This window comes from Pipra filicauda, unplaced genomic scaffold (genome assembly GCF_003945595.2).
Source record: "Pipra filicauda isolate LSUMZ 115617 unplaced genomic scaffold, ASM394559v2 scaffold81_size6448238_pilon, whole genome shotgun sequence".
Taxonomy (NCBI): domain Eukaryota; kingdom Metazoa; phylum Chordata; class Aves; order Passeriformes; family Pipridae; genus Pipra; species Pipra filicauda.
The window spans coordinates 4,313,430-4,333,995 of record NW_024104998.1 but is presented as its reverse complement, the minus strand read 5'-3'; the positions used below and the strand labels follow the sequence as shown (position 1 = coordinate 4,333,995).

General features: G+C 38.8%; 1 protein-coding gene across 3 annotated transcripts in view; it reads left to right on the top strand.

Moving 5' to 3' along the window:
- The window catches only part of LYN (LYN proto-oncogene, Src family tyrosine kinase), a 51,717-nt gene extending 31,828 nt beyond the window's left edge, over window positions 1-19,889 (top strand). For all 3 annotated transcript variants that reach the window (XM_027749051.2, XM_027749048.2, XM_027749049.2), the window contains exons 9-13: window positions 2,165-2,347; window positions 3,232-3,308; window positions 11,275-11,428; window positions 13,169-13,300; window positions 18,257-19,889. In XM_027749051.2, the coding sequence (XP_027604852.1) occupies window positions 2,165-2,347; window positions 3,232-3,308; window positions 11,275-11,428; window positions 13,169-13,300; window positions 18,257-18,459 (749 nt within the window). In that variant the 3' untranslated portion in view covers window positions 18,460-19,889. The remainder of the gene's footprint in view (window positions 1-2,164; window positions 2,348-3,231; window positions 3,309-11,274; window positions 11,429-13,168; window positions 13,301-18,256) is intronic.
- The last annotated feature ends 677 nt before the right edge of the window (window positions 19,890-20,566 follow it).

The window sequence follows — 20,566 nt, the reverse complement described above, 5'->3', positions numbered from 1 at the left end:
AGGCACTGTAGGAAGCTGGGGGATGATGCCATAGCCACCCCTTCCCACAGCTCCCAGCACATTACTGGAATCCTTCTGTGATGCAGATTAAGCCTTAAATTTGCTGTCACTAAAGCTCTTTGAGGTCATCAGTTTTCTCTCCACCTGAACAAAGGCTGCAGTTCCTTACCTGAACAGTAAGAGTCTGCCTGCAAAGCAGATTATCTTTTGGGGCACTACCACAGATGTTCTCATAGCAGTGATAGGTGACCTGGCATGAGGACTAGGACTTTGTTGGGCTGGAGTGGTACAGATGCATACTAAAAAGATGCTGCCTGCTCTAGGTCCAGCCCAAACAAAGCTAACACTGGTTTTGCTGATAATGTGAGTGGGAAAGGTGACAAATTCCAGTTTTGCCAAGCTCTTAAGGTCCACTTTTTTGTGCGTGCTCATAGAGTTCATGACCGCCTTTCCTCAGGGTTTTGGTGTCCCATCCCTGCCAATACCTGATTTAATAAATGAACATAGAAGTAATCAAGATCAATTATTGCTAGTGCTCTCACCAGCTATTTGCTTTGTATATTATGACCAGAGGGTCAGAGTAGACTTTTTTACAGCAGAAAACCTCAGTGTCACTGAGGCATTGCAGTAAAGCCGAGTTTCTGTAAGTAAGACCCTAGTTTGATAGATTTCTGTAGTGAATGTAAAATATTGTTACATAGCTAATGGTGTGTTGCTCATAATTGCTTCACAGAAATAATGATATTGATTAGTATGTTCAGTAGAGACTTCAACAAATTGGGAGTGGAAATCATGCTCTGTTTTAGAGTATGGGATGGAATAGTAGAAATGATAGAAATAAACTTTCTGATTCTTAAGCAGAAAGAAACATATTTTATATCTTTTTCTCTAATAGATATAAATATATGCCTGAGCTTTAACAGCAGATTTGACCTGTAGCTGTAATTTTTTACTGTTAGGTAATTTAGAGAAATGTCTATGTTATGCTTTGACCTGACCATGTTTGGAAAAATGGATTTAATAATTGTGCAGGTGAATATTTTGTGATTGACATAGTGGCTTTTCTCAGGTGATGATTCTTCTTTAAAAAAAAAGAAGATGCAGTGGTTAGAGCAATCACTTAAGATCTGAGAACTAGGTCCTTGCTTTGCCACTGATTTCTTTTGTTAGGATGATAGTATAAGGAAGCGGTAGATTCCAGTTTGGAGGTGGTGATAGTCTGCATTGTTGCTGCATAAGGCGATGAGTCTATATCATTGAGTCATGAAAGTTTTACCTCTTCTGAGAAATATTTCTGCAATGTTGCAATGGGTATGACGGGGTACAAAAGTTACATTTATATCACTATCTCTTTCTTTCTCTCTATTTCTTTTATTTCTCAAATTAAATGACTTCATGAGATAAACTTTAGTATCAGTGCTTGCTACTCTATTTTTAATACTATTTTAACATTTATTTAATGCTTGGGAAAATCAGAAAATTATTCTCTACTTTTTTTGTAACTAGACTATTACATTAGAAGGTTTGATAAACAAATGAACCACAGCCACAGTCTCCTTCACTTTTGTCATGAGCTATGTGATAAGAAGTTATCACATTTTAAATCTTGTGCTGAACACTGCAGGATTGCAGTCCTGGCAGCGTATCCTTGTTGGTCACAAGAACACTTGTTTGATTGCACTTTCCCGTAATGCTCCATTTTGAGCACTGAGGGTTACGGAAAGGATTAGAAGCATGAGACTGGCATGCATAAAATAGCAAAAAGTCATGGGATTTAAAGATACTCCAGAATCTTGCAGTCAGTCCTTGGACGCTATTGGATTCTGAGAAAATTTAAGTGGACTCTCATTAAAACATGTCTTGACAAGTTTTTATGCGCTACTTGTGAATGAAAACTTTGTATGAAGTCAGATCACTTGCTTGCTTTTTTTTTTTTTTTGAGATAACTGATTTCTAAATATAGGGAATGGATCATTTTTCACTGCAATGTTGTATCAGTTGCAAAATAAAAAGGAATTTAGCATTTGTGCTACATCTGGCACTTGCTTTCAGACTCTTAGCTATTCCTGGAATCTAACATCACCTGCTTTACAAATTCCTGCTAGTGGGGTGCTGTGTGGTGCAGAGTGACTTCAAGTGCACTGATTGTATTCCCTCTTTGTAGGTTACTATCACAATAGTACGAAAGTAGCTGTGAAGACCTTGAAGCCTGGAACAATGTCCGTGCAAGCCTTCCTGGAAGAAGCCAATCTTATGAAAACACTTCAGCATGATAAGCTCGTTAGGCTTTATGCTGTAGTGACCAAAGAAGAGCCTATTTATATTATAACAGAATTCATGGCAAAAGGTGAGAAAAACATTGGATCTGCAAGCAGTGTTTTAGGTGAACTCTTCTGCTTCTCCTAAATTAGTCCCCTTTCTTTAAAAAGGAAGGAATGATAGAGTTATTTTTTGAGTGCTCAGGTATTAATTGAAGAAGAACCTATCCTTAAGATAGGCTGAGGCTTTAATTTTGTGATCTATTGCTGCATTTGTGAATCTGAATTTTCAGTTTTCTTAAATGCAGCATTTTTAATTGTTTCTGAATCAGAGGATAACCCCAAAATAGCCCTGGTTCCTTTGGACTCCCTACATAACTTTTGTTTCTGGTATCATAGCAAGGCAATTAAAATATACCTTAGAAATTGCCTTATGTGGCCCTTGAATTGATAAAGGTGTGTGTAATAAGGTGAATGAGGTGTGGTCTTGCAAGGATGGCTGCACTACTAGAAAAAGACAACCTTTATAGAGCATTACTGCAAAAAATATACAAGGTTTCCTTCTCAGATTGTCTTGGGTGGTAGCTTTTCTTGCTTTGTTCTGTTTTCAAGCAATTTTGTGTTGAAATACTTGTTCTTCATGACTTGGAAAGGACTGATGTGAGTACTTCTACTAGACAGTTCCTGATGGTCCGTAGACTAGCATGCTTACCAAACTCAACACCACTAAACTGAGATGTGGTCTGATGGGAGTTTTCTACCCCCAGGAAAATGGCTAAACTCAGATATCTGACATGCAGACTTGGATGTTACAGTTGGTAAAACATGCGAAGAGACTGTCTTATTATGGTCAACTTGAAAATGCATCAAAACACTTCACTGCATCAATTTTGTGATCCGTAACATCGGGGACTGGTGTGACCTTTCTTTTGGTAATAAGCTGCACTGACTTAATCTTTCTCTGTTGTAACAGGAAGTTTGCTGGATTTCCTGAAGAGTGATGAAGGAAGTAAATTGTTGCTTCCAAAGCTAATTGACTTCTCTGCTCAGGTAAAGTTTAGGAAATATGCTCAAAATTAGTGGGGTTTTATTTTTTTTAGAGTCTGAAACTCATGCTGGGCAGCTTTATCTTCAGGGTTTTTTGCATAAAAAATTAATTTTCAAATAAATTTTGAGTAAATAAGGTTATTTGAAAGGAGGAAATACATAAAAGAGGTTTCAAAGGGAATGTGTGAGGTCACTGCTGGTAACTTACCTAGATGTCAGTGAACCCTGATTAGATGGCAGCAGTACACATCTGCTTTCCTTTGTGGAAAGGCTGCTTTCAATTTGAGCAGCTATGTGTTGAAAGTGTAAGTACAAGTTTGTGATTTTGTGCTTAGGAGATTCCTTAAATGTTAATAAATGTGTCATTTTTGTACTTCTTAAGTTAGGTTAATTGGTCAAACGTCTTTTAGCCTCAATTGACTCTACTTGGTTTCAAATTCTTATGTAAGTTATTATGAAATGATGTTTCAGTATACTAGTATATGATTCATGAACCAGGATGATTGTTTCAAAATATACAAGTTATCCCGTGTCATAAATGAAACCTGGAGAGAGAGACCCCAGAGTGATTTGTGTTTCACAGCCTGGATCAGAGGTGCCCAGAGCCCAATTTTTTGTCTTCGACAGTTACCAGCACTAGATGTCCAGGGAGGCATGTAACAAAAATAGAGTAATAATTGTGGGTTTGTGAGTTGTAGTTCATGTTACTAATAGGTAATGAAGGCATTTCTGTTAGGTTATTGCTAATCAATCTTTTAGGGTTTTTATTATGCATTGGAGTTTACAGATATTTGTACCCTATTACAGTAACTTGTTGTAACTCATGAAGAAAGATGGGAAAACTCTAAAAGGTATGGCAAAACATTCAGGATTTATACCAAAAATTCACAATAAGAATATTATATAAATATTTTATATAACCATTGATATACAGATAAATATAAGATTAGAAATATTTCTTTACCAAGAGGGTTGTCAAACAGTAAAATAGGTTTCCTAGAGAGGCAATCAGTGCCCCAAACCTGTCGTTGTTTAAGAGGCATTTGGACATGCCCTTAATAACATGTTTTAACTTTTGGTTAAAATGGCCTGAAGTGGTCAAGCAGTTGGACCAGATGATCATTGGAGGTCCTTTCCAAACAGAATTATTCTATCCTATAGTATATTACATATCACGTGTTGTTATGTAGATGTTCAATATATCAAATACAGATTTTTATTTATCCAATGCAGGAGCAATTTTTGTTATAATTATAGGTTTCGTGTAGCTATAGGCTTTCTAAGTTTTAAGAATTCTTTGAGTAATTTGTTCTTGAGAATTTAGTGGGATAAAAGCTTTGTAGATGTAGAAAACCTGCTGGATCCCAGGTCATGGCCTGAAGAGATGAATAACAGTGGGCAGAAAAGAAGAAAAAAAAGGGAACTTTGAAAATAGTGTGTAAAATTCAAGGGAGAGAAGAACACCTGTGAGCAGTGATATGAAAGGAGACCTGAGATGTAAAGAGAAAAGCACATGTAGTTTCACAGCAATGGAGTTAGGGATGTTGTGTTCATTTTAAATATTGTGTTCACAGAAATTTAAGGCTTAAAAAGTGCAATGAACTAGAGCAGAACTCTAACTGTGTACAACTTGGGTAAATCGCTTCAAGATAACAGGGGTCAGAGATTGTCATTTACAAAACTTTGAAGGTCAGGTCACTTGAAATGGACATCACTTGTCACCGTGATCTGACAGCAACCTCTCAGAGCCAATTCCTGCACTTGGCCTCAGAGGCCAGGACCTTGTGCTGCACAGGTGATGTGAGAAATCCCTCTTGTCACCTCTTTCAAAAGAAATTCCTGAGAGCGAGCTGTGCATTGGCTTGGAGTGATCCTGAAGGGGTTTTCAGGAATGCCTCCCTGAGCATTTCTGGCTGCAGCCCAAACAAAACTCTGGAACAGAGATAGCAGGATTTTTCTTGTGGAAAGAATCTGTAGAGTTTTTGAGCACATTTGTAAAGAGCCCTTAATGCCATTGGGTAATAACAGGACTGTGTAGAATAGACTTGCAGGCTGCATGTGTGTGGTTCCAGACTAGAGATTTCCCTCTGACCAACACCGATGTTCCACTGGTCTTCTCTGTCTCTGACAGTCTGAATGTTAATTGATGGGTCTTTAGGGTAAAAGATGGGACAAAAATATTTTCAGACCTTTGCTAAGGTAGTGGCAATTTTACTGCAGACCTGTGGATCACACTTTTCCAGAATGTAGGCTATATATAAAGGAGAACACAAAATGTATGTAGCGTTTTTGGAATGCCTCTAGTTTGTACAAATGGAGCACTAATTTACTCTTACAGCAATGATGTTAACCTCTCCGTAGAGCTAAGGGGAATGAAATTTGGAGAGATATGTTTCAGAAGAGGTTAAAAATAATATGGAAGGAAGCTTGTGGTGAAGTTCTTAACATCAGGTCGGTTTTTTTTCCTTGGTGGACACACAGTCATTACTGTCTAATCACACTGTTCTGGCAAGGCAGTTTGCCAGACTGTCCCAGCTTCTCACCAACACTGGAAATGCAAGAAATTGTAGCTGAGCATTAGCTTATTTTTCCCCTCATACATCTGTGATGTTATGTGACACAGGAGGGACTGAGAATGGGAGAAAGAGAGGGAAGGATGTGGTCTGTGTACTATTAGAGGGCTGAAGAATATAGTGCAGGTAGATGTACAGGAACCCTCAGCTGAAGCTGATTTTCCAAGTGTTATTGGAGAGCAACAACAGCTGTGAGTTGTTTGCATTGCCAGGCTGTCTTTTAGTGCTCCACTTGCTGAGCTTATTATGCCTTTGCCTTGAGCAGTCTTGAAAAAAAAAATATGTTTACAAGAGGTGAAACATTCTGATTTTGAAAATGAGGACTGCTGTCCTAGGTGAAATAACACCTTTTAAAAAGTAAGCCTTTTTCAAGCAATATAATCAAGTATATAATCAAATATACTCCTGCTCTGCTAAACTGATTTTGCTGTTTAGTTAGATGAACACACTCACTGATGGCCATTTTTGACAGAGATAGTTGTTACTTGATTACACTTACATCTAGTGCCTACTTTAACTTACAGCTGCGGATTCTGGATTTTGATGGTTTTCTTTCTGTACTAATGGTCATGATTTATGAAATTAAGCTTGTAGAAAAGATGGCAAAAAAATGCTTGCTAGGAAGGTGGTCCAGCTCAGATTCTAAAGCAACCTGCTCTCTGACAGAGCTGAAGGTATCTCTTGTGTTTTAATTAGTGCATATGAGCAGGGGCAGGGGGAATCTAGTGTTAGCTGTGCCCTGGCAAAGACAATTTTATTCACTGGAGATGAACATTAGATGTCTCTGAAATGAGCAGGTTTTAAAGGAAGGTGAGATTTGCAAACAAATCTTCAGGCACGTACTATCTGCTTTAGTACAGAGCAGAGCTGTGGCATCTCCCGTAGAAGTCAGCAGAATTCTCAGTATGTCGGACATGCCAGAAACAGCCAGGAATATGGAAAAAACAAAACCTGAGCCTGCCTCCCTGCCTACATGGCCACTGTTTGTGCATGGGTCAGCAGCATGGCAACGTCTTTGGCTGCTCTCACGGCTGCCTCGCATCTGGCAGGCATTACCTGGCACAGGTGATGAGTGGTTCCCAGTGGTTCCCCTTGCTGGGCTCTGCCTGCCAGCTCAGCCAGCAGACTCGGGGAATCCAAAGGTGCCATTAGCTGTTGATTCCTGGGTGCAAGTCGGAGTGTAAGCGAATTTCATTGCTTTGTCCATGGTCTGCTGCCAGATCTGGCTAATGCAGCGGGCCAAGGCGGTCCACATGGACATTGCCCAAATTCCTCTTGGTCATTTACAGGCAACAGCGTGGCTCCTTCAGCACTTAAGCAACTGGCAAACTCTGGATTTTACTAGTTGTTTTCTGTGTTGTTTTAGAGGAAATTTACCCAAAGAGCCTCCGGTTCTTTGTTTCACAGTTCTTGAATTCGTACTTGCTTCTGTTTGATGAGATCTGCTAAAAATGTATGATGGGAATTCAGAGAACCTTTTGTATGTGTAAACTCTTCCTGCTTCTTATGCAAATCCATTATCTTCCTTGTAGCACACACATGCATAGTGGCTGTGGTTAGGAAAATGATATCTGTTTTTACTGAACATACTCATGGCATAACTTTTGAACTGGTCAAAGCTTTGTCCTAAAAACAGTCTTTTTCTTTCCCATGCAGTGCCGATACTTTCATTAGTTCTCCTATGACCTACAGCTTCACTGGCAACTACTTTCTGCCTTCTAAGGCTACAGTGTCATTGAAATAATAGTAAACTTAGAATAAAATGAATAGAGATTTTTAATGCAGTGTTTTAATTCCTCCCGCCCCTCTCTTTTAAGGTCATAGGGAAAAGTCCTAGATTACAATTAATTTTAAGTCTTATTTGGCATTGTGGCATTTCTACTGCATATTCCTTTTCAAGCTTCTTTGATTTTTAATGATACCCTCTAATGTTCTAGTGCATAATTATATACATTACTTTAATAATACCTTTTTTCCCCATGGGTCTGCTTTGACTACATAGCGGCTTGACTGGATCAAGAGGAATATGATTTTGCAACCTTTCCTGACTTCACCTTTAGGATAAGCACTGCTGCAAACTGAAAATTGTTATTGCACCGATAAATCACTTGAAGATATGTGTCTTTTGCAATAGTTCTTCACAGACAAAGAGTCACATGAGGATGAACTCTCTTTTTGAAAACTCTGTGATCAAGAAGTGTGTTTTATTTTATTATGCGTTTGGACATTATTGAAAGGTACCTGAAAGGTACCATTACTGAAAGGTTAATCCTAGACCAAAGACAGCTCTGTCCAGACGAACAACATATCTGCTTCAAACCTTTCAAAACTGCAGACTGCTTTTAGTGAGGCTTCTCCCTAGGAACTGAGAGAATTACCAAATTTAAGGCAATGTGAAACTCGGGGTATCCTCTGCTTAAAATGCACCAACAAGATGCTTGTGTCCACCTAAGAGTTTGGTACTCATTTCCAGTCGGGTTTTTGGGATGCTCTGATTCACCACCAGCTATGGGCCTGAGCAAGCCCATGTGGGCAGCTGAGAGCAGCTCTAAGGCCACTGTCCCACACCTGCCATGACTTTTAGCTGAAGCTTTACAGTTACAGAGGCTGTCTTGTGGAATGATTTATTTCTCCCAGAAGACCTTTCTCCCATTCTTACCCTGCGTGCATAGTTCCTAGTATGTAGGGATTTGTTGGTTGGTTGTTTTTAAAAGGATTTAATTTGGGTATTTCTAAAAGTGTGTCAGTAGTTCATTAAAGGTGATGGGGAACTGCTCCTTTCTTGGCAGTAACACTTGTGCAGTGTAGGCAGAATCCTCTCTTAAAGGCCACAAAACATATTTGTGAAGTTCAAATTAGCTTTCCCATCCTGCCTCCTGAATAGAAGTTCCATGTAACCGAACAGTCTTGACAGGTACCAATGATCATTAAAAGACAGGGAAAAAGGCTTTAATTTTCTTTTGTTCACATGAATTTCTCTACCATTAACAAATCATTTGGCAATGAAAACCCAACAATTATCATTAGAAGTTATCACTTGGGCTCTGGCACCCATTCCCTTGATCAAAAAAATCTTAATTTTTTTCTTTCTTCTTTTCCCACAAGCAAAGATTTAACATGACTAGACATGTGAATTCAGTTGTCCAGTTGCTGTGTTTCCCCTCCTCCCATTCAAAATTCCTTGCTCATTATTCTTTTCCTACTTTGGAATTTTTTTGTATGCCCAAGTACTTGAATATGCATGGCTTCTTTGAATTTTTCTGATTCAATACAGTCAAAACCATTGTCCTGGAATTTTACAGAAATATAGTTTGTATTTGCTGAAATTGTAATGAATAATTTGTTTTCATATTCTTATTTGTGACTAATCAGATGATGACTTTGGTGAATCTGGCAAAAATAAGAGAAAATAAAATGGTCTTTCCAATGGCTTTTCTTGGTTAGACTTAGGAATTAAATATCACCATCACAAATGTCTCTTTTGTGAAGTGGTTCTTCACTCCCTAGCCAGCAGTTTGCCCAAATATTAAATTTGTGCAGGGAAGAAGGAGAAAAGTTGATTCCTCTGTGATATTTGATGTGTTTTTGGTGATATTAGTGTCTGCATTTTGAGTGTATCTGCCAAGCTGGCTTGTCCAGCCTCAGCACTGATCTTACACCAAAACCTTTCTTTTCATCTCTCCTTTTCCCCAAACACAAGTAATGGCATGGGGAGGAGAGAGAGGCAGAACAAGCTCTGAATTAAATACTGCTCTTCTATTGTGAAGCAATTATTTTGTAAGTGTCTAGTAAGACTCTCTGTGGCAATTATTCACTAGTAGCTGCTTCTTTCATTATAAAACATCTTACTTATTTCTAGAAAATGTGAAATGCAGGTGTTCTTCATTCTCTTAATTGTCGGAGTTTCTTTCTGGTTTGATGTGAGAACCCTCCCTGCATTGTATAAGGGCAATATCACACTGCTCTGAAGAATATATTGGTTTGTAAGAAGAGGTTTGCAGTGGAAGGAGGTGGGAGGGCAAGTGGCTCTATTTTTCCATTGCTTAAACCGAAAAAGAGGAACAAAGACCATGTGGTTTTGTGTTGTAAGTGTGTGCCTTTGCAGAACCCCTCAGGGACTTTTTAGAAACAGATAAGCAGAAGTGATGTTAATGCTTTCTTAAAATTTGGTCAAGTGCTCCTGCCTGCTTTACTGCACAGCAGAAATTAGCACCTCTGGTGCTGAGAAGGGATCTGTCTATATGTCTTCTCCTGAGGTGGAGAGGAAAGAGCCTGTGAGGAGGGCGCTGGGGGCTGGCACTGGCAAAGGACTCTTACTGCTTTACTGCTGCTTCACTGGCAAATCTGAGAGTTTGTGTGTTCCTCAAACCATGTGGGCAAGAGTGAGTGGTCTGTCACCCACCCACAGACATCCCGGAGAGGTACTTGTGGCACAGGCTGGACTGTGGCTCTTGCCTGGGAATGGCTCATCAGCAGTCTCACAAGAAAGATAAAATCTGACAGCTCACAAGAACAGGTTTTACTTCTGTTTTTTTCTTAGCTTCTCCTAAACTTTTGGACAGAATAATCTACACATCAGTTTATTTCTCTGAGTTTAGAAACTATTATTTCAGTTTGGATTTTTTTTCTGAAAAGTAAAATGTTTTTCTTTAGGAAAAAAAAGGCAATCTGGACAAATACTAAAACAATCATCCCTAGTGCCTATTTTGAGGACATTAATCCTCTTTAACTTGGTTTGGAAATCAGTTTGGGCTGCTGAAATACAGTTATATTTCCTTATGATAGTATCTGAAAACTGGCTGTTGCTAAACGCTCCTCGTGTATGAACAGGTACATGTTGTTGTAGAATAAAATAAAGTTGTTTGCCCTATCTTAGTAATTGTTTCCTGATTGCCCAGGCCTTTACTGAGTAAATAGAAAGCTGTTGGTTTTGGTGGTTCTTTTAACACTCTCTGCTCTGTCGCTTCATCAGACCTTAAATGGAACATCTGTATCTTAACTTATTCATTCCTTCCATCTTCCTAGTACTTGGAAAATAAACCAGTTAGTAGTTCGGGAAAGAGAATATTTTAATAGAAATCTTAGGAACATTTTAATTAAGATTTTGTTTCAGGAAATGTCTTTCATACATGTCTAATCCTGCTAGTTGTTATTCACCCAAACAATTCTTTCAGAGCTGTTACTACTGTAAGCATAGTTTTACAGGACTGGATCTGCACATAGGTTTTCCATGGCAACCCCCTTTTCCTTGCTTCCATGTAAAAAATGCTCCAAAGACACCAATAATGAATAAATGGATGCGGCTTTGCTGATACCTTGGAAAAACAGACAGGTCAGAGCTGCTAATGGAGTTGTGTGGTGTCAAAATATCAAAATAGCTGTTCTTTTGCTTACAGATTGCAGAAGGGATGGCATACATAGAAAGAAAAAATTATATCCATCGAGATTTGAGAGCAGCGAATGTTCTGGTTTCAGACTTACTGATGTGCAAAATTGCTGATTTTGGACTAGCGAGAGTCATTGAAGACAACGAATACACAGCAAGGGAAGGTATGTCTTTTCATTTTTGTCTTTAAAACTTCAGCCTCTGGGAGGCAGTGAGGCTGTATTTAACAGTAACATGGTCACCAAGGACAGAAAGTCCTGTAAAGACTTCCTAGAAGCAGCATTCTAATGCCAACAACTTCTAAAAAGAATAAGGAAACAAATAACCTCTCTGCGCTCTCTGGGCTTTTTGATGAGTTTATTTTAAATAGATTTGAAAAACAGAGAAAAAATGAGAGTACTTAACTGCACACAATTTTTTTTTAATTGAAGAAATTAATTATACAGCCACAGCTTCCATCTCACAGAATCAAATGCCAAGAAAATATGATCTTTTATTCTCTTCACATCCTTAATTCCTAATTTCAGATAGGGAAAGGAAGGAGCCCTAGCAGGTGTAGTTGCTGGTAACAAGAAAAGCTTTAGCAGGACTGGTTCCCTTTTAAAGCTGCTTTGGGAGCTGCAACATTAATTTGCATGTTCAGCAGCATTGCTGCTACTTGTAGGGACACTGGAAGACAGTTCAGCACATGGATGGAAGCTAAGAGTGCAACAGGGTCAGGAATGGCAAGAGGAAAAACATGCTGTTAAAGATACATGTTTGGGGTTTGCCAGGTGTGTTTTGCTAATGTTGTCAAGGATCCTTTCAGGAAGTGCACAGCCAGTTCGTTGTAGTGAATAGTCTTTATTTATGCTTCCATGCACAGATTGCATAAGGGTAGCTTTTCAGAGTGAGTTTGTTGGCTGGCTTTCCCCTTCTCGTTTCAAAGACACTATGTCAGGTTTTCACACAGTCTGGATGGAAACTGGTAATGCAGGACAAGGGGGGAAGAACTAAGGTATGAGGAAGAAAGAGAACAATGCGCTACAGTTGAAATTAAAGGAAGATGAGCTATTCAGCAGTCACTGAATTACAGTAATTCAATATATCAGAGCAAAGGGTCTGATTAAGCAGTTTTCAGAGGTACAGACCCATATGTGTGTGTTTTAGCTATCTCTGAACATTGTGTATTGATTAAATTAACTTTTCACATTATACATTTTTTATGTTGAGTTTCTTTGATGTGTTTTCTGCCATTCAGAAAAGTTTTCTAGTGTAAGAATGACAGAGCAGGCTAAAAAGGGCTTAGAGACAATCTGCTTATATTGCTTCTCATTGTCAAAAGAACTAATGTAGTATTCCCAACAAATGCTGCCTGAACATTTTTCATTTAACTGGAAGGAGTTTGCTTTTATTTGGCAGTTTCTGGAATCAGTTAGTTATATACGAAGGACAGTAACCTAAGATATGATTTTTTTAAGGTATGTCTTGCTACTGCTTTTGCATCTATGGCTGAATGTGAAATGCATTCAAGTGTATGTTCAAGCCAGACTGATGTTATTTAAAATAGGGAAAGTTAGTTAAAATCTTGTGAAGTTCCAGGTGATGGGAATTGTAAGATTGTTGCCTGACCACTGGGCAGAAGGGAAAACAGTGACTATAATTTTAGCAACAATTCACCATACCTAGGGATCAGAAGGTGCTATGTAACTTCCAGCATCTTATTTGCCCCTCTGACACAGGACATGCAGTGTGGCAACGTGCATCCTGCGGCACATCTCTGCTGATAACTCTTGTATAGAAGGAATTTTGGTAATTTTGCTAACTTAGGTGTATCAAAGGCGAGTCATTTATGACCTTTTACTGACTTGATATTGAGTGTTTAAATTCGCCTTTGACTGTTTGTGACTGTACTTCTTTTTTAGGTGCAAAATTCCCTATTAAATGGACAGCACCAGAGGCAATTAACTATGGATCTTTCACTATCAAATCTGATGTGTGGTCATTTGGGATTCTCCTGTATGAAATTGTTACATATGGAAAGATTCCTTATCCAGGTATGGGCCTGGGTTTTTCTCTGTGTTTATATTTTGGTGTTAAAAAGCAAAGAAAATACATACAGAAAGAGCTGGCATCTGACAGTAAGTGACCCCAGTGATATTTGAAAAATATCTTACAGGTAATCTTACTGCTTTGAGAACTTACAGTCACTGTACATGTAAACCACATGCCTCACTGGGGTGAATTTTAGCTAGGAGACTGAAGGCACCATGAACACATAGCTGTTTTTATACTTTCCAAAGGTGTTACATTTACAGCAAATGCTGCATTGTCACAGATCTCTGCTTTATGAGCAGAAGCACAGTCCCCTTGTGAGGATGCAGTGCTGCAAGTTCTAACAGTGCTGTGTAAGCTGCTGGGGTTTTTTATAGGGTAATATGTGAAAGTACTTAGAAAGCATGTTTTCACAAACAAATAGGCTGTAATAATTTGTCAGTGCTGGCTAATCTAAACAAATATGAAAGCAGACCCTAAGGCAGTGTTGATTTACCGCTAGGAATATTTACTATTCGTTGTTCCATATAGCTCAGGTATGAGGCTGCAGAGGTGTACACATCAATTGTAGCTGCATTTAGGTAGCTGTGAGGTGGTTATGTGCTTCATGTTTCATTTTTCATTGTTAAACACAATATGTATTAATGTTTCCAGCACACAGACACTGCTTGTATGAAGGGGTTTTTTAATGCACATGAAATGGTGACATCTCAGGCATAGATGATTAATTCTGAGCAAAAGACTGCATTCATTTAAGCTTACTGAGGTTATGGAAAATTGACCTAAATTCTCTTCTCTTGTGGGCAAATGGGGAAAGTACAGCCTTGCTCACCTGTACTGCACATATCATAAGATGGAGTAACTTCTGAGAAGAACCCTTGGGATCTTGACGGGAAAGGGAGAACAGACACTTCATCCAAGCAAAACTTTCCCAGTGCTTCCAGTGCTGCAGCTTTTGCTGTTTAAACAGTGAAAACATTTTCACTACCACTTCATGAGCAGCTGGAATTCTGCATCCTGAACTGCCAGAGATGGTTAAGAGGCAGACCCAAGTCCCTGAAATGACTGAACACCTCTGGCCACAGGGAAATGGGACCTCCCATGAGACTCAGGCAGCAGGAAAGGGGTGATGGCAGCCAACTTTACACTATGTTATGGAAGAACATATTGACCTTCCATACAAGAGGTAGAGCCAAACCAGACATTCTCATTGCACTGTAAGGTTCTAGTCCAGGAAAACACTTAAGCTCAGGACTAGCCCCCTTAAACTTCAAGAGGTGATAGGACTGCACTTAGCACAGCTAAGTGTTTAAATATATGCTCTGGGTTGGTTTGTAAGTAAGGGCTATAAAATATGTGATTGCATAGCAGGTCCTCCCAAAGCTACTCTAAAAAGTGCTCCTGTCCCCAGAAAGGATCAGACAGGAGTTGTATGCAGCCAAGTTAACAAACATTTCTTCCCACAGTCAAGTTATCTGGTTTTTTTTCCCCTGTTAGCACATGCCTGTGTATCCAGACAGTTGTCTGTGCTGAGCTAGGCTCACAAGGTTATTTCTGGATGCCTTGAAAATTGTCCTTCCCTGAGCAAACCTACACACTCACCTGGAAACCAGCACTACAAAAATACAAAACCCAACCCAATACTTAATTCTGCAGCTAAGTCTGCTTTCTCTTTACCTCCATAAACCATATCATATTTTTATTTTAGGAACAAAGTCAATCTGTACAGCAGACACTGTACAGCTGTAGTACTGTGGGAAAATATCTCTTCTAGGGCAAGTCTGGGCAATATTTTTTTTTAAATCTGGGATCATTTTTATGAGCACCATAAATAGTCCATGCACTGTGGATTCATTTGTCAACCAGCAATTAGAAGTAGAAAGCTCTTGACTGCATATTGGAAGATTTTAATAGTTTGCAGGTATTATTTGCATTAAAAAGGAAGAGGTATATATATCCATTTTAAATAGAAGTATAAATTGAAATAGCCTCTTAGACTGAAAGTTGATACTGAGAATCAGAATCACAGGAAAATAAATGGGTGACCCATTTACTTTACATGAAGAGATATGACAGATTTGGGCAAATCATCCCAGCATGGCAATAGTAACCTGATGATAGGTTGTAACCAGCAACCACTGGAATGAGTAAACTGATTTTTCTCTTCTAATTGGAATGCTTCAAATTATTATTTTCAATTATTAACCAGCTCTAGCAACCAGAGAGTATTCAGCATAAAGCTGCATATGAAATGGTTTGAGTTGAAACTGGCAAGTAGTTAATACCTGTGAGGAGAATCTAGGTAAGAAACTTGGTAGGAAGCCTGACTAATCAAGAAACTTGGAGCTTTTGTGATCTTTGTTCTTAAATTCCAAAAGCTGTTTCTCTTCCTAAGAAACTCAAAGCAATTAGTGGGACTATAGGTTCAGGAACTACCTCTGAAATATGAAACAAGTTTTAAGATTCTCTTAAAACTAATTTCTGGGTGATTATATAGTATGTCAAATACTGGCAGCATCCACACTTGCATTCCAGTTGTGTCTGCTGCTCTTCATAAGGTATGACCCTTTCTGTACAGTGGGACTCTTCCTTCTACCACTGTGTTCACAACATTTGCCAGGCTCTAACGTAAGCAAATATGTCTTTGAGAAGCCTAACAGGTACCACAGCATAAATTAACAGACATGTACTAAAACTTTAGAGCTAATGTGCCTTACTAGCATTCAAGAGGGTGTAAGTGTAATAAATTTGCATGTGGGACAGATTTCTTTTACTAATTAGGATGTAGTTATGATGAGACAGCCAATTCTCTAGGCACAAAAAAAAAAAAAAAAAGAAAAGGAAAAGTTAAACAAGTAGCTATTTTGAGAATATTGCATGGACTGTGGGTAAGCATTTTTCTTTTAAATAAAACCCCAAACATGTGTAAGTACGTACATGTTCCAGTAGTTATTTAACATAGTTTTCTTGCAGGGCAGATGAAACACACGCTTTGTCTTTAGCATTTGGGATGTAATAATTGGTCCTGCAGACACTAGATCTAAGCACAATCCTGTAAAGTACTTAAACCCAAAAAAACAGTCCCACTCTGCCCAACAGCAGCAGTCCTTATGTAGCAGCACACAGTTAACTAAGACTTTGCATATTAATAACTATTTTACTGCACATATTATATACAATCCCTTTCTTTAAGCTCAAGCAGTCAGATCACTGTTCTCTATAAAATGCTTTATTGACTTTCTTCCTGTATTTAATTTGTCTCTATATAGCAGTAATTCCTTATTCTGTGACAACATGCCGTTCCACTACTTCAAAATACTTCTTTTCTGCACATGGGCAGTATTAGCTCAGGAAAACTTCCCTTCTCTTTCCAAAGAGGAACTGAAAATACAAAAGATGTGCCCAAAGTAAGCACTTTAATCAAGACTCAGATTACACGGCTGATGGTATTTCTGGAATAGGTTAAAGCCAAAAGGCTTGAGCTGAAGTCAGCTATATGAACTATAGTTATCTTGAATAATCCAAGTAGTTATATGGATAAAGTTGTCATTTGGTTGTAATTCAAATATGTCCTTACCTGCCAAGTGGCTTAAATCATAGCCATAGTAGTCAGATAATGTATACAAAGATCTGCACAGTCTGCAGCAACAGAGCTGCACAGCCACCAAGTACTCGTGGGAGCATCACATCTGAATCTCACTGCTGACCTTGCCCAGAGCAGGACCCATCCTGCATCCTCTGAGCCAAGTGTAGCTGCTCTCCCCACACCTCTGGGGAGCTGGTCTATGCAGCAGCAGTGACTGTCACACATGGACCTGACCAGAGGCAGAATTGCCTGAGAAAACCACAAGAAACTGTAGTCTTGGGCAGAGCTGCACCACGTGGAACATTCAGCCTGAGAAGCGGCCAGTGGCTGCGGGTGCTTCTTGTGTGGCCAGTCATCAGAACAAACAGCATTCACTGAGTACAGAAAACTTAGAGCCTGTGTCCCGGAGAAGGTAATCCTGGCACCATTACTCCACTGGGTTGCATTAGATTTGCATAGGAAGTGACAAGCCAAAAGGCAGGTTTCTGGGTAAGCCTAAAAAAGGAAAAGCTGGCCCTAGCATAGCTGACCTTCTGAGAGAAGGTGTTGAAATCATTCTATGAAGCAGTCTCTCAAGGGTTTGATAAAGCGGGAGGCATGATGGGAAATAAAAAAAGTATGGAAGAAGATGATGGAGTCTAGGGCAGGACTCTCTCATGTGATATTAGTTGGCATGTGAGACTCAGGACACACTTCTTATAGTTACAATTCATACTCTCTAAAAGAAAACCGTAACAGGGAAACAAAGCAAAGCTCAGTACAGATGGCAAGATGGTTTTGCATGACAGTTACAGGACAAGGAACAAGGGAGAGGAACTTGCCTGTTACAAGTAAGGATTTTATGAGTGACTGTCTAGTATCTTGCAATCAGTAGCACTTACAGAAAAGCTGATGTAAAAGAAAATCTGAAAGTGTGGCAGCAGAGTCCAGCAGGTAGGCTGCTCTCTATCTCAGTATGGATGGGGTCTACAGCAAGCAGGTTAGTAGCACTGCAGCTAGAGACAAAGGCTGATGCCAGGGTGGGCTTTTGCTGTGAATCTCACTGCCACTGGAAGCAGAATAAATGGTGGCAGAACTGGTCAGAAGAACAGAACAGAGATGGTTCCGGAGACAAGAATTATGATCTTGTTAGACTTGGCTCTACAGAGGTTGCAACACTCAACTGCAGAAATGGAAAACTTCTCCCCAGGATTTTCAGAGCAAGTCCCTCATTGTGGTGCATACCTCCGCCTTGTTCATTGAACTCATGCTAGTCTACTCTTTAAAAGTAGCACTAGTCTTGTATTACTGGGTGAAGGTCTTTAAAGTGAAGTAAATAAAATGGAGATAATTTCATAAAATCTTTCTTTTTTTTTTTTTCTTTTTGTTAAAGGTATGAGCAATTCAGATGTGATGGTTGCTCTTCAGCGTGGGTACCGAATGCCACGCATGGAAACCTGTCCAGCTGAGCTTTACGATATCATGAAAACATGCTGGAAAGACAAAGCAGAAGAGAGGCCAACATTTGATTATCTACAGAGTGTGCTTGATGACTTCTACACAGCAACAGAAGGGCAGTATCAACAACAGCCATAGAAGAAAGAACACTTTTTCTATGGACATGGATCATTGGCACAGACTATCATTTGGAGAGACTGCTCAAAACCAATTACTTCATGAGTTCAGATGTCTTAACTGAGTGTGGAAGCTGAAACACTGAAGGAAAGAGTAATTCTGCAGAGAAATAATAATGTTTATATTTGTTTAAACCAGTTCCTCTAAAACTTGAATTTCTCCTTAAATGTTCTGTGTTTTGCAGCTGTAAAAACATCTTAGAGCAAACAGGCTTTTTGGGGTAGGGAAGTAGAAGGAGGGAAAGCCATCAGGCCCTGGTACAGCTTGACAATGCCTTCTTAGGTTCTAAGTCATGCAAATATGTTACAAGGAGACCTTTATAAAGCGGTGAGAGGATCCAGGAACAGCTGTTTTCAAAAGAGCAAGTCACGAAGAAGAACTTACAGATTTAAGACATGCTGATGTTCTTAAATAATCTTTTTTGAAATACAGCATATTGTGAAAATTATTTTTATATACTTGTTTCACATTAGTATCTGGCATACTGTCACCTCTTGTAAGACTTTCTAAACAGATTTCCTTTGAGGAAGAGTTATGTATATAATTCTTTACACAGAAAATAGTTCTGTTTTACTGCTGTATTACTCATACTAAGTTTAAAATCATTTTCAAAGCATCACAGATGCAGAAGTACAAGATGAACACCCGTGACAGCAGAAGCAGCAGCACACCTGGCTCTGTGTTCAACTTTCAGCTTCCCATAAGGCCAAAGTCATCACCTGAAGTCCATGGGAAAGCACAGGATTGTGAAGGAAGTTAACACTTTCACTGTAGTTGCTAAAACTGTTACCAGTGAAAATATTTTAATCTTCATTTTTAATCCTCTGTGATTATTCATGAATATTCCTTATGTTTTTGCTGCTTTAATCAACTAACCTCAAATCTGTTTTAAAGCTAAAACTAGCTCTAGCACTATCAAAACCAATTTGTGGAAATATGCAATAGGATATCAAGTTACATTGCAGTGACACTGTCGTTTGTTGCTCCGTATGCAAATCTAATTCTTAGAGTGAATGCAATTTGCTAAGCTCTGTATATTGAATTGTTCTATCAAATTACTTACCAAAACAGATGAACTAGTGCAATTGCAGTGTAACCACTTTTTGTTTTTCAAAGTGACACCGGTTCTTACAACTGAAACCCAGTACCCATCTTTGCCACCCTTCAGCCCAATTATTTAGGCAAATGGTACTTTGCAGAAGCTTAAAACCTTTCTGATAAAGCTTCAGTGTGCCTGCAGTTGAAGTTCAGCAGCAGAAATATTCATAGCTTTTCTTTTCCATTGGCTTCCTTCAGTCAAACTGTGCAGTTTAAGCAGACTATCAGTTAAATATGTAAATAGTTTCTATTGTATGGTGATTTTTAATTTTAATAAACACACTTAATCTGAAGCAAGTTGTGTGGTAGTAATTTCAGATAAAACAAATGGCTGATGTTGTATCCAGTGGTAGCTTCATGTGGAACAGGGAAACATCTGTTCATCACCACTAACAAGATTAATGGATTCTGGTTTCCTTACAGCCATTCAGCCTTGAGAAGCTGTAAAGGACCAAGCTAACCATTTTTGCATCCTTCTTGTGGTTTCTTTTTCACCTGGAGGGCATGAAGAGAGGAAGCCAGTCCTCAGCTATCCTTTAAAACAGCTTCTTAAAATCCTTTAATTTAATAGCAACACAGTCCTTTAGCAACTGTTTGGAAAACAAACAGGCTAATACTTCAATACAGGCTTCATTTTATTTTAAGAAAAAAAAAAAAAAAAGGCATAAGAGCAGTGGCTCTGGGAACAAGAGGTTAGTGTTGGTAACATACACTCTAAGACAAGAATATAGTCAAGGTATAGCACGAGATAGTTTGAAATGCTATTATGAAAAGTTTCCAGTATTAGCCTGTTCTGATGATTTTTTAAACTTCTGTTTGAGTATTGCTGTTCCTAAAGCAATTTGTACATAACAGCTTTCTTACTCAGGGGATCAACAGTCAGTGTCTGGTATAACTACACCAAAATATTTTTTAATAGCTGGAATGGTTAGTGTGGGAGTAGAATAATATTTTATAAATTCTACCTTGC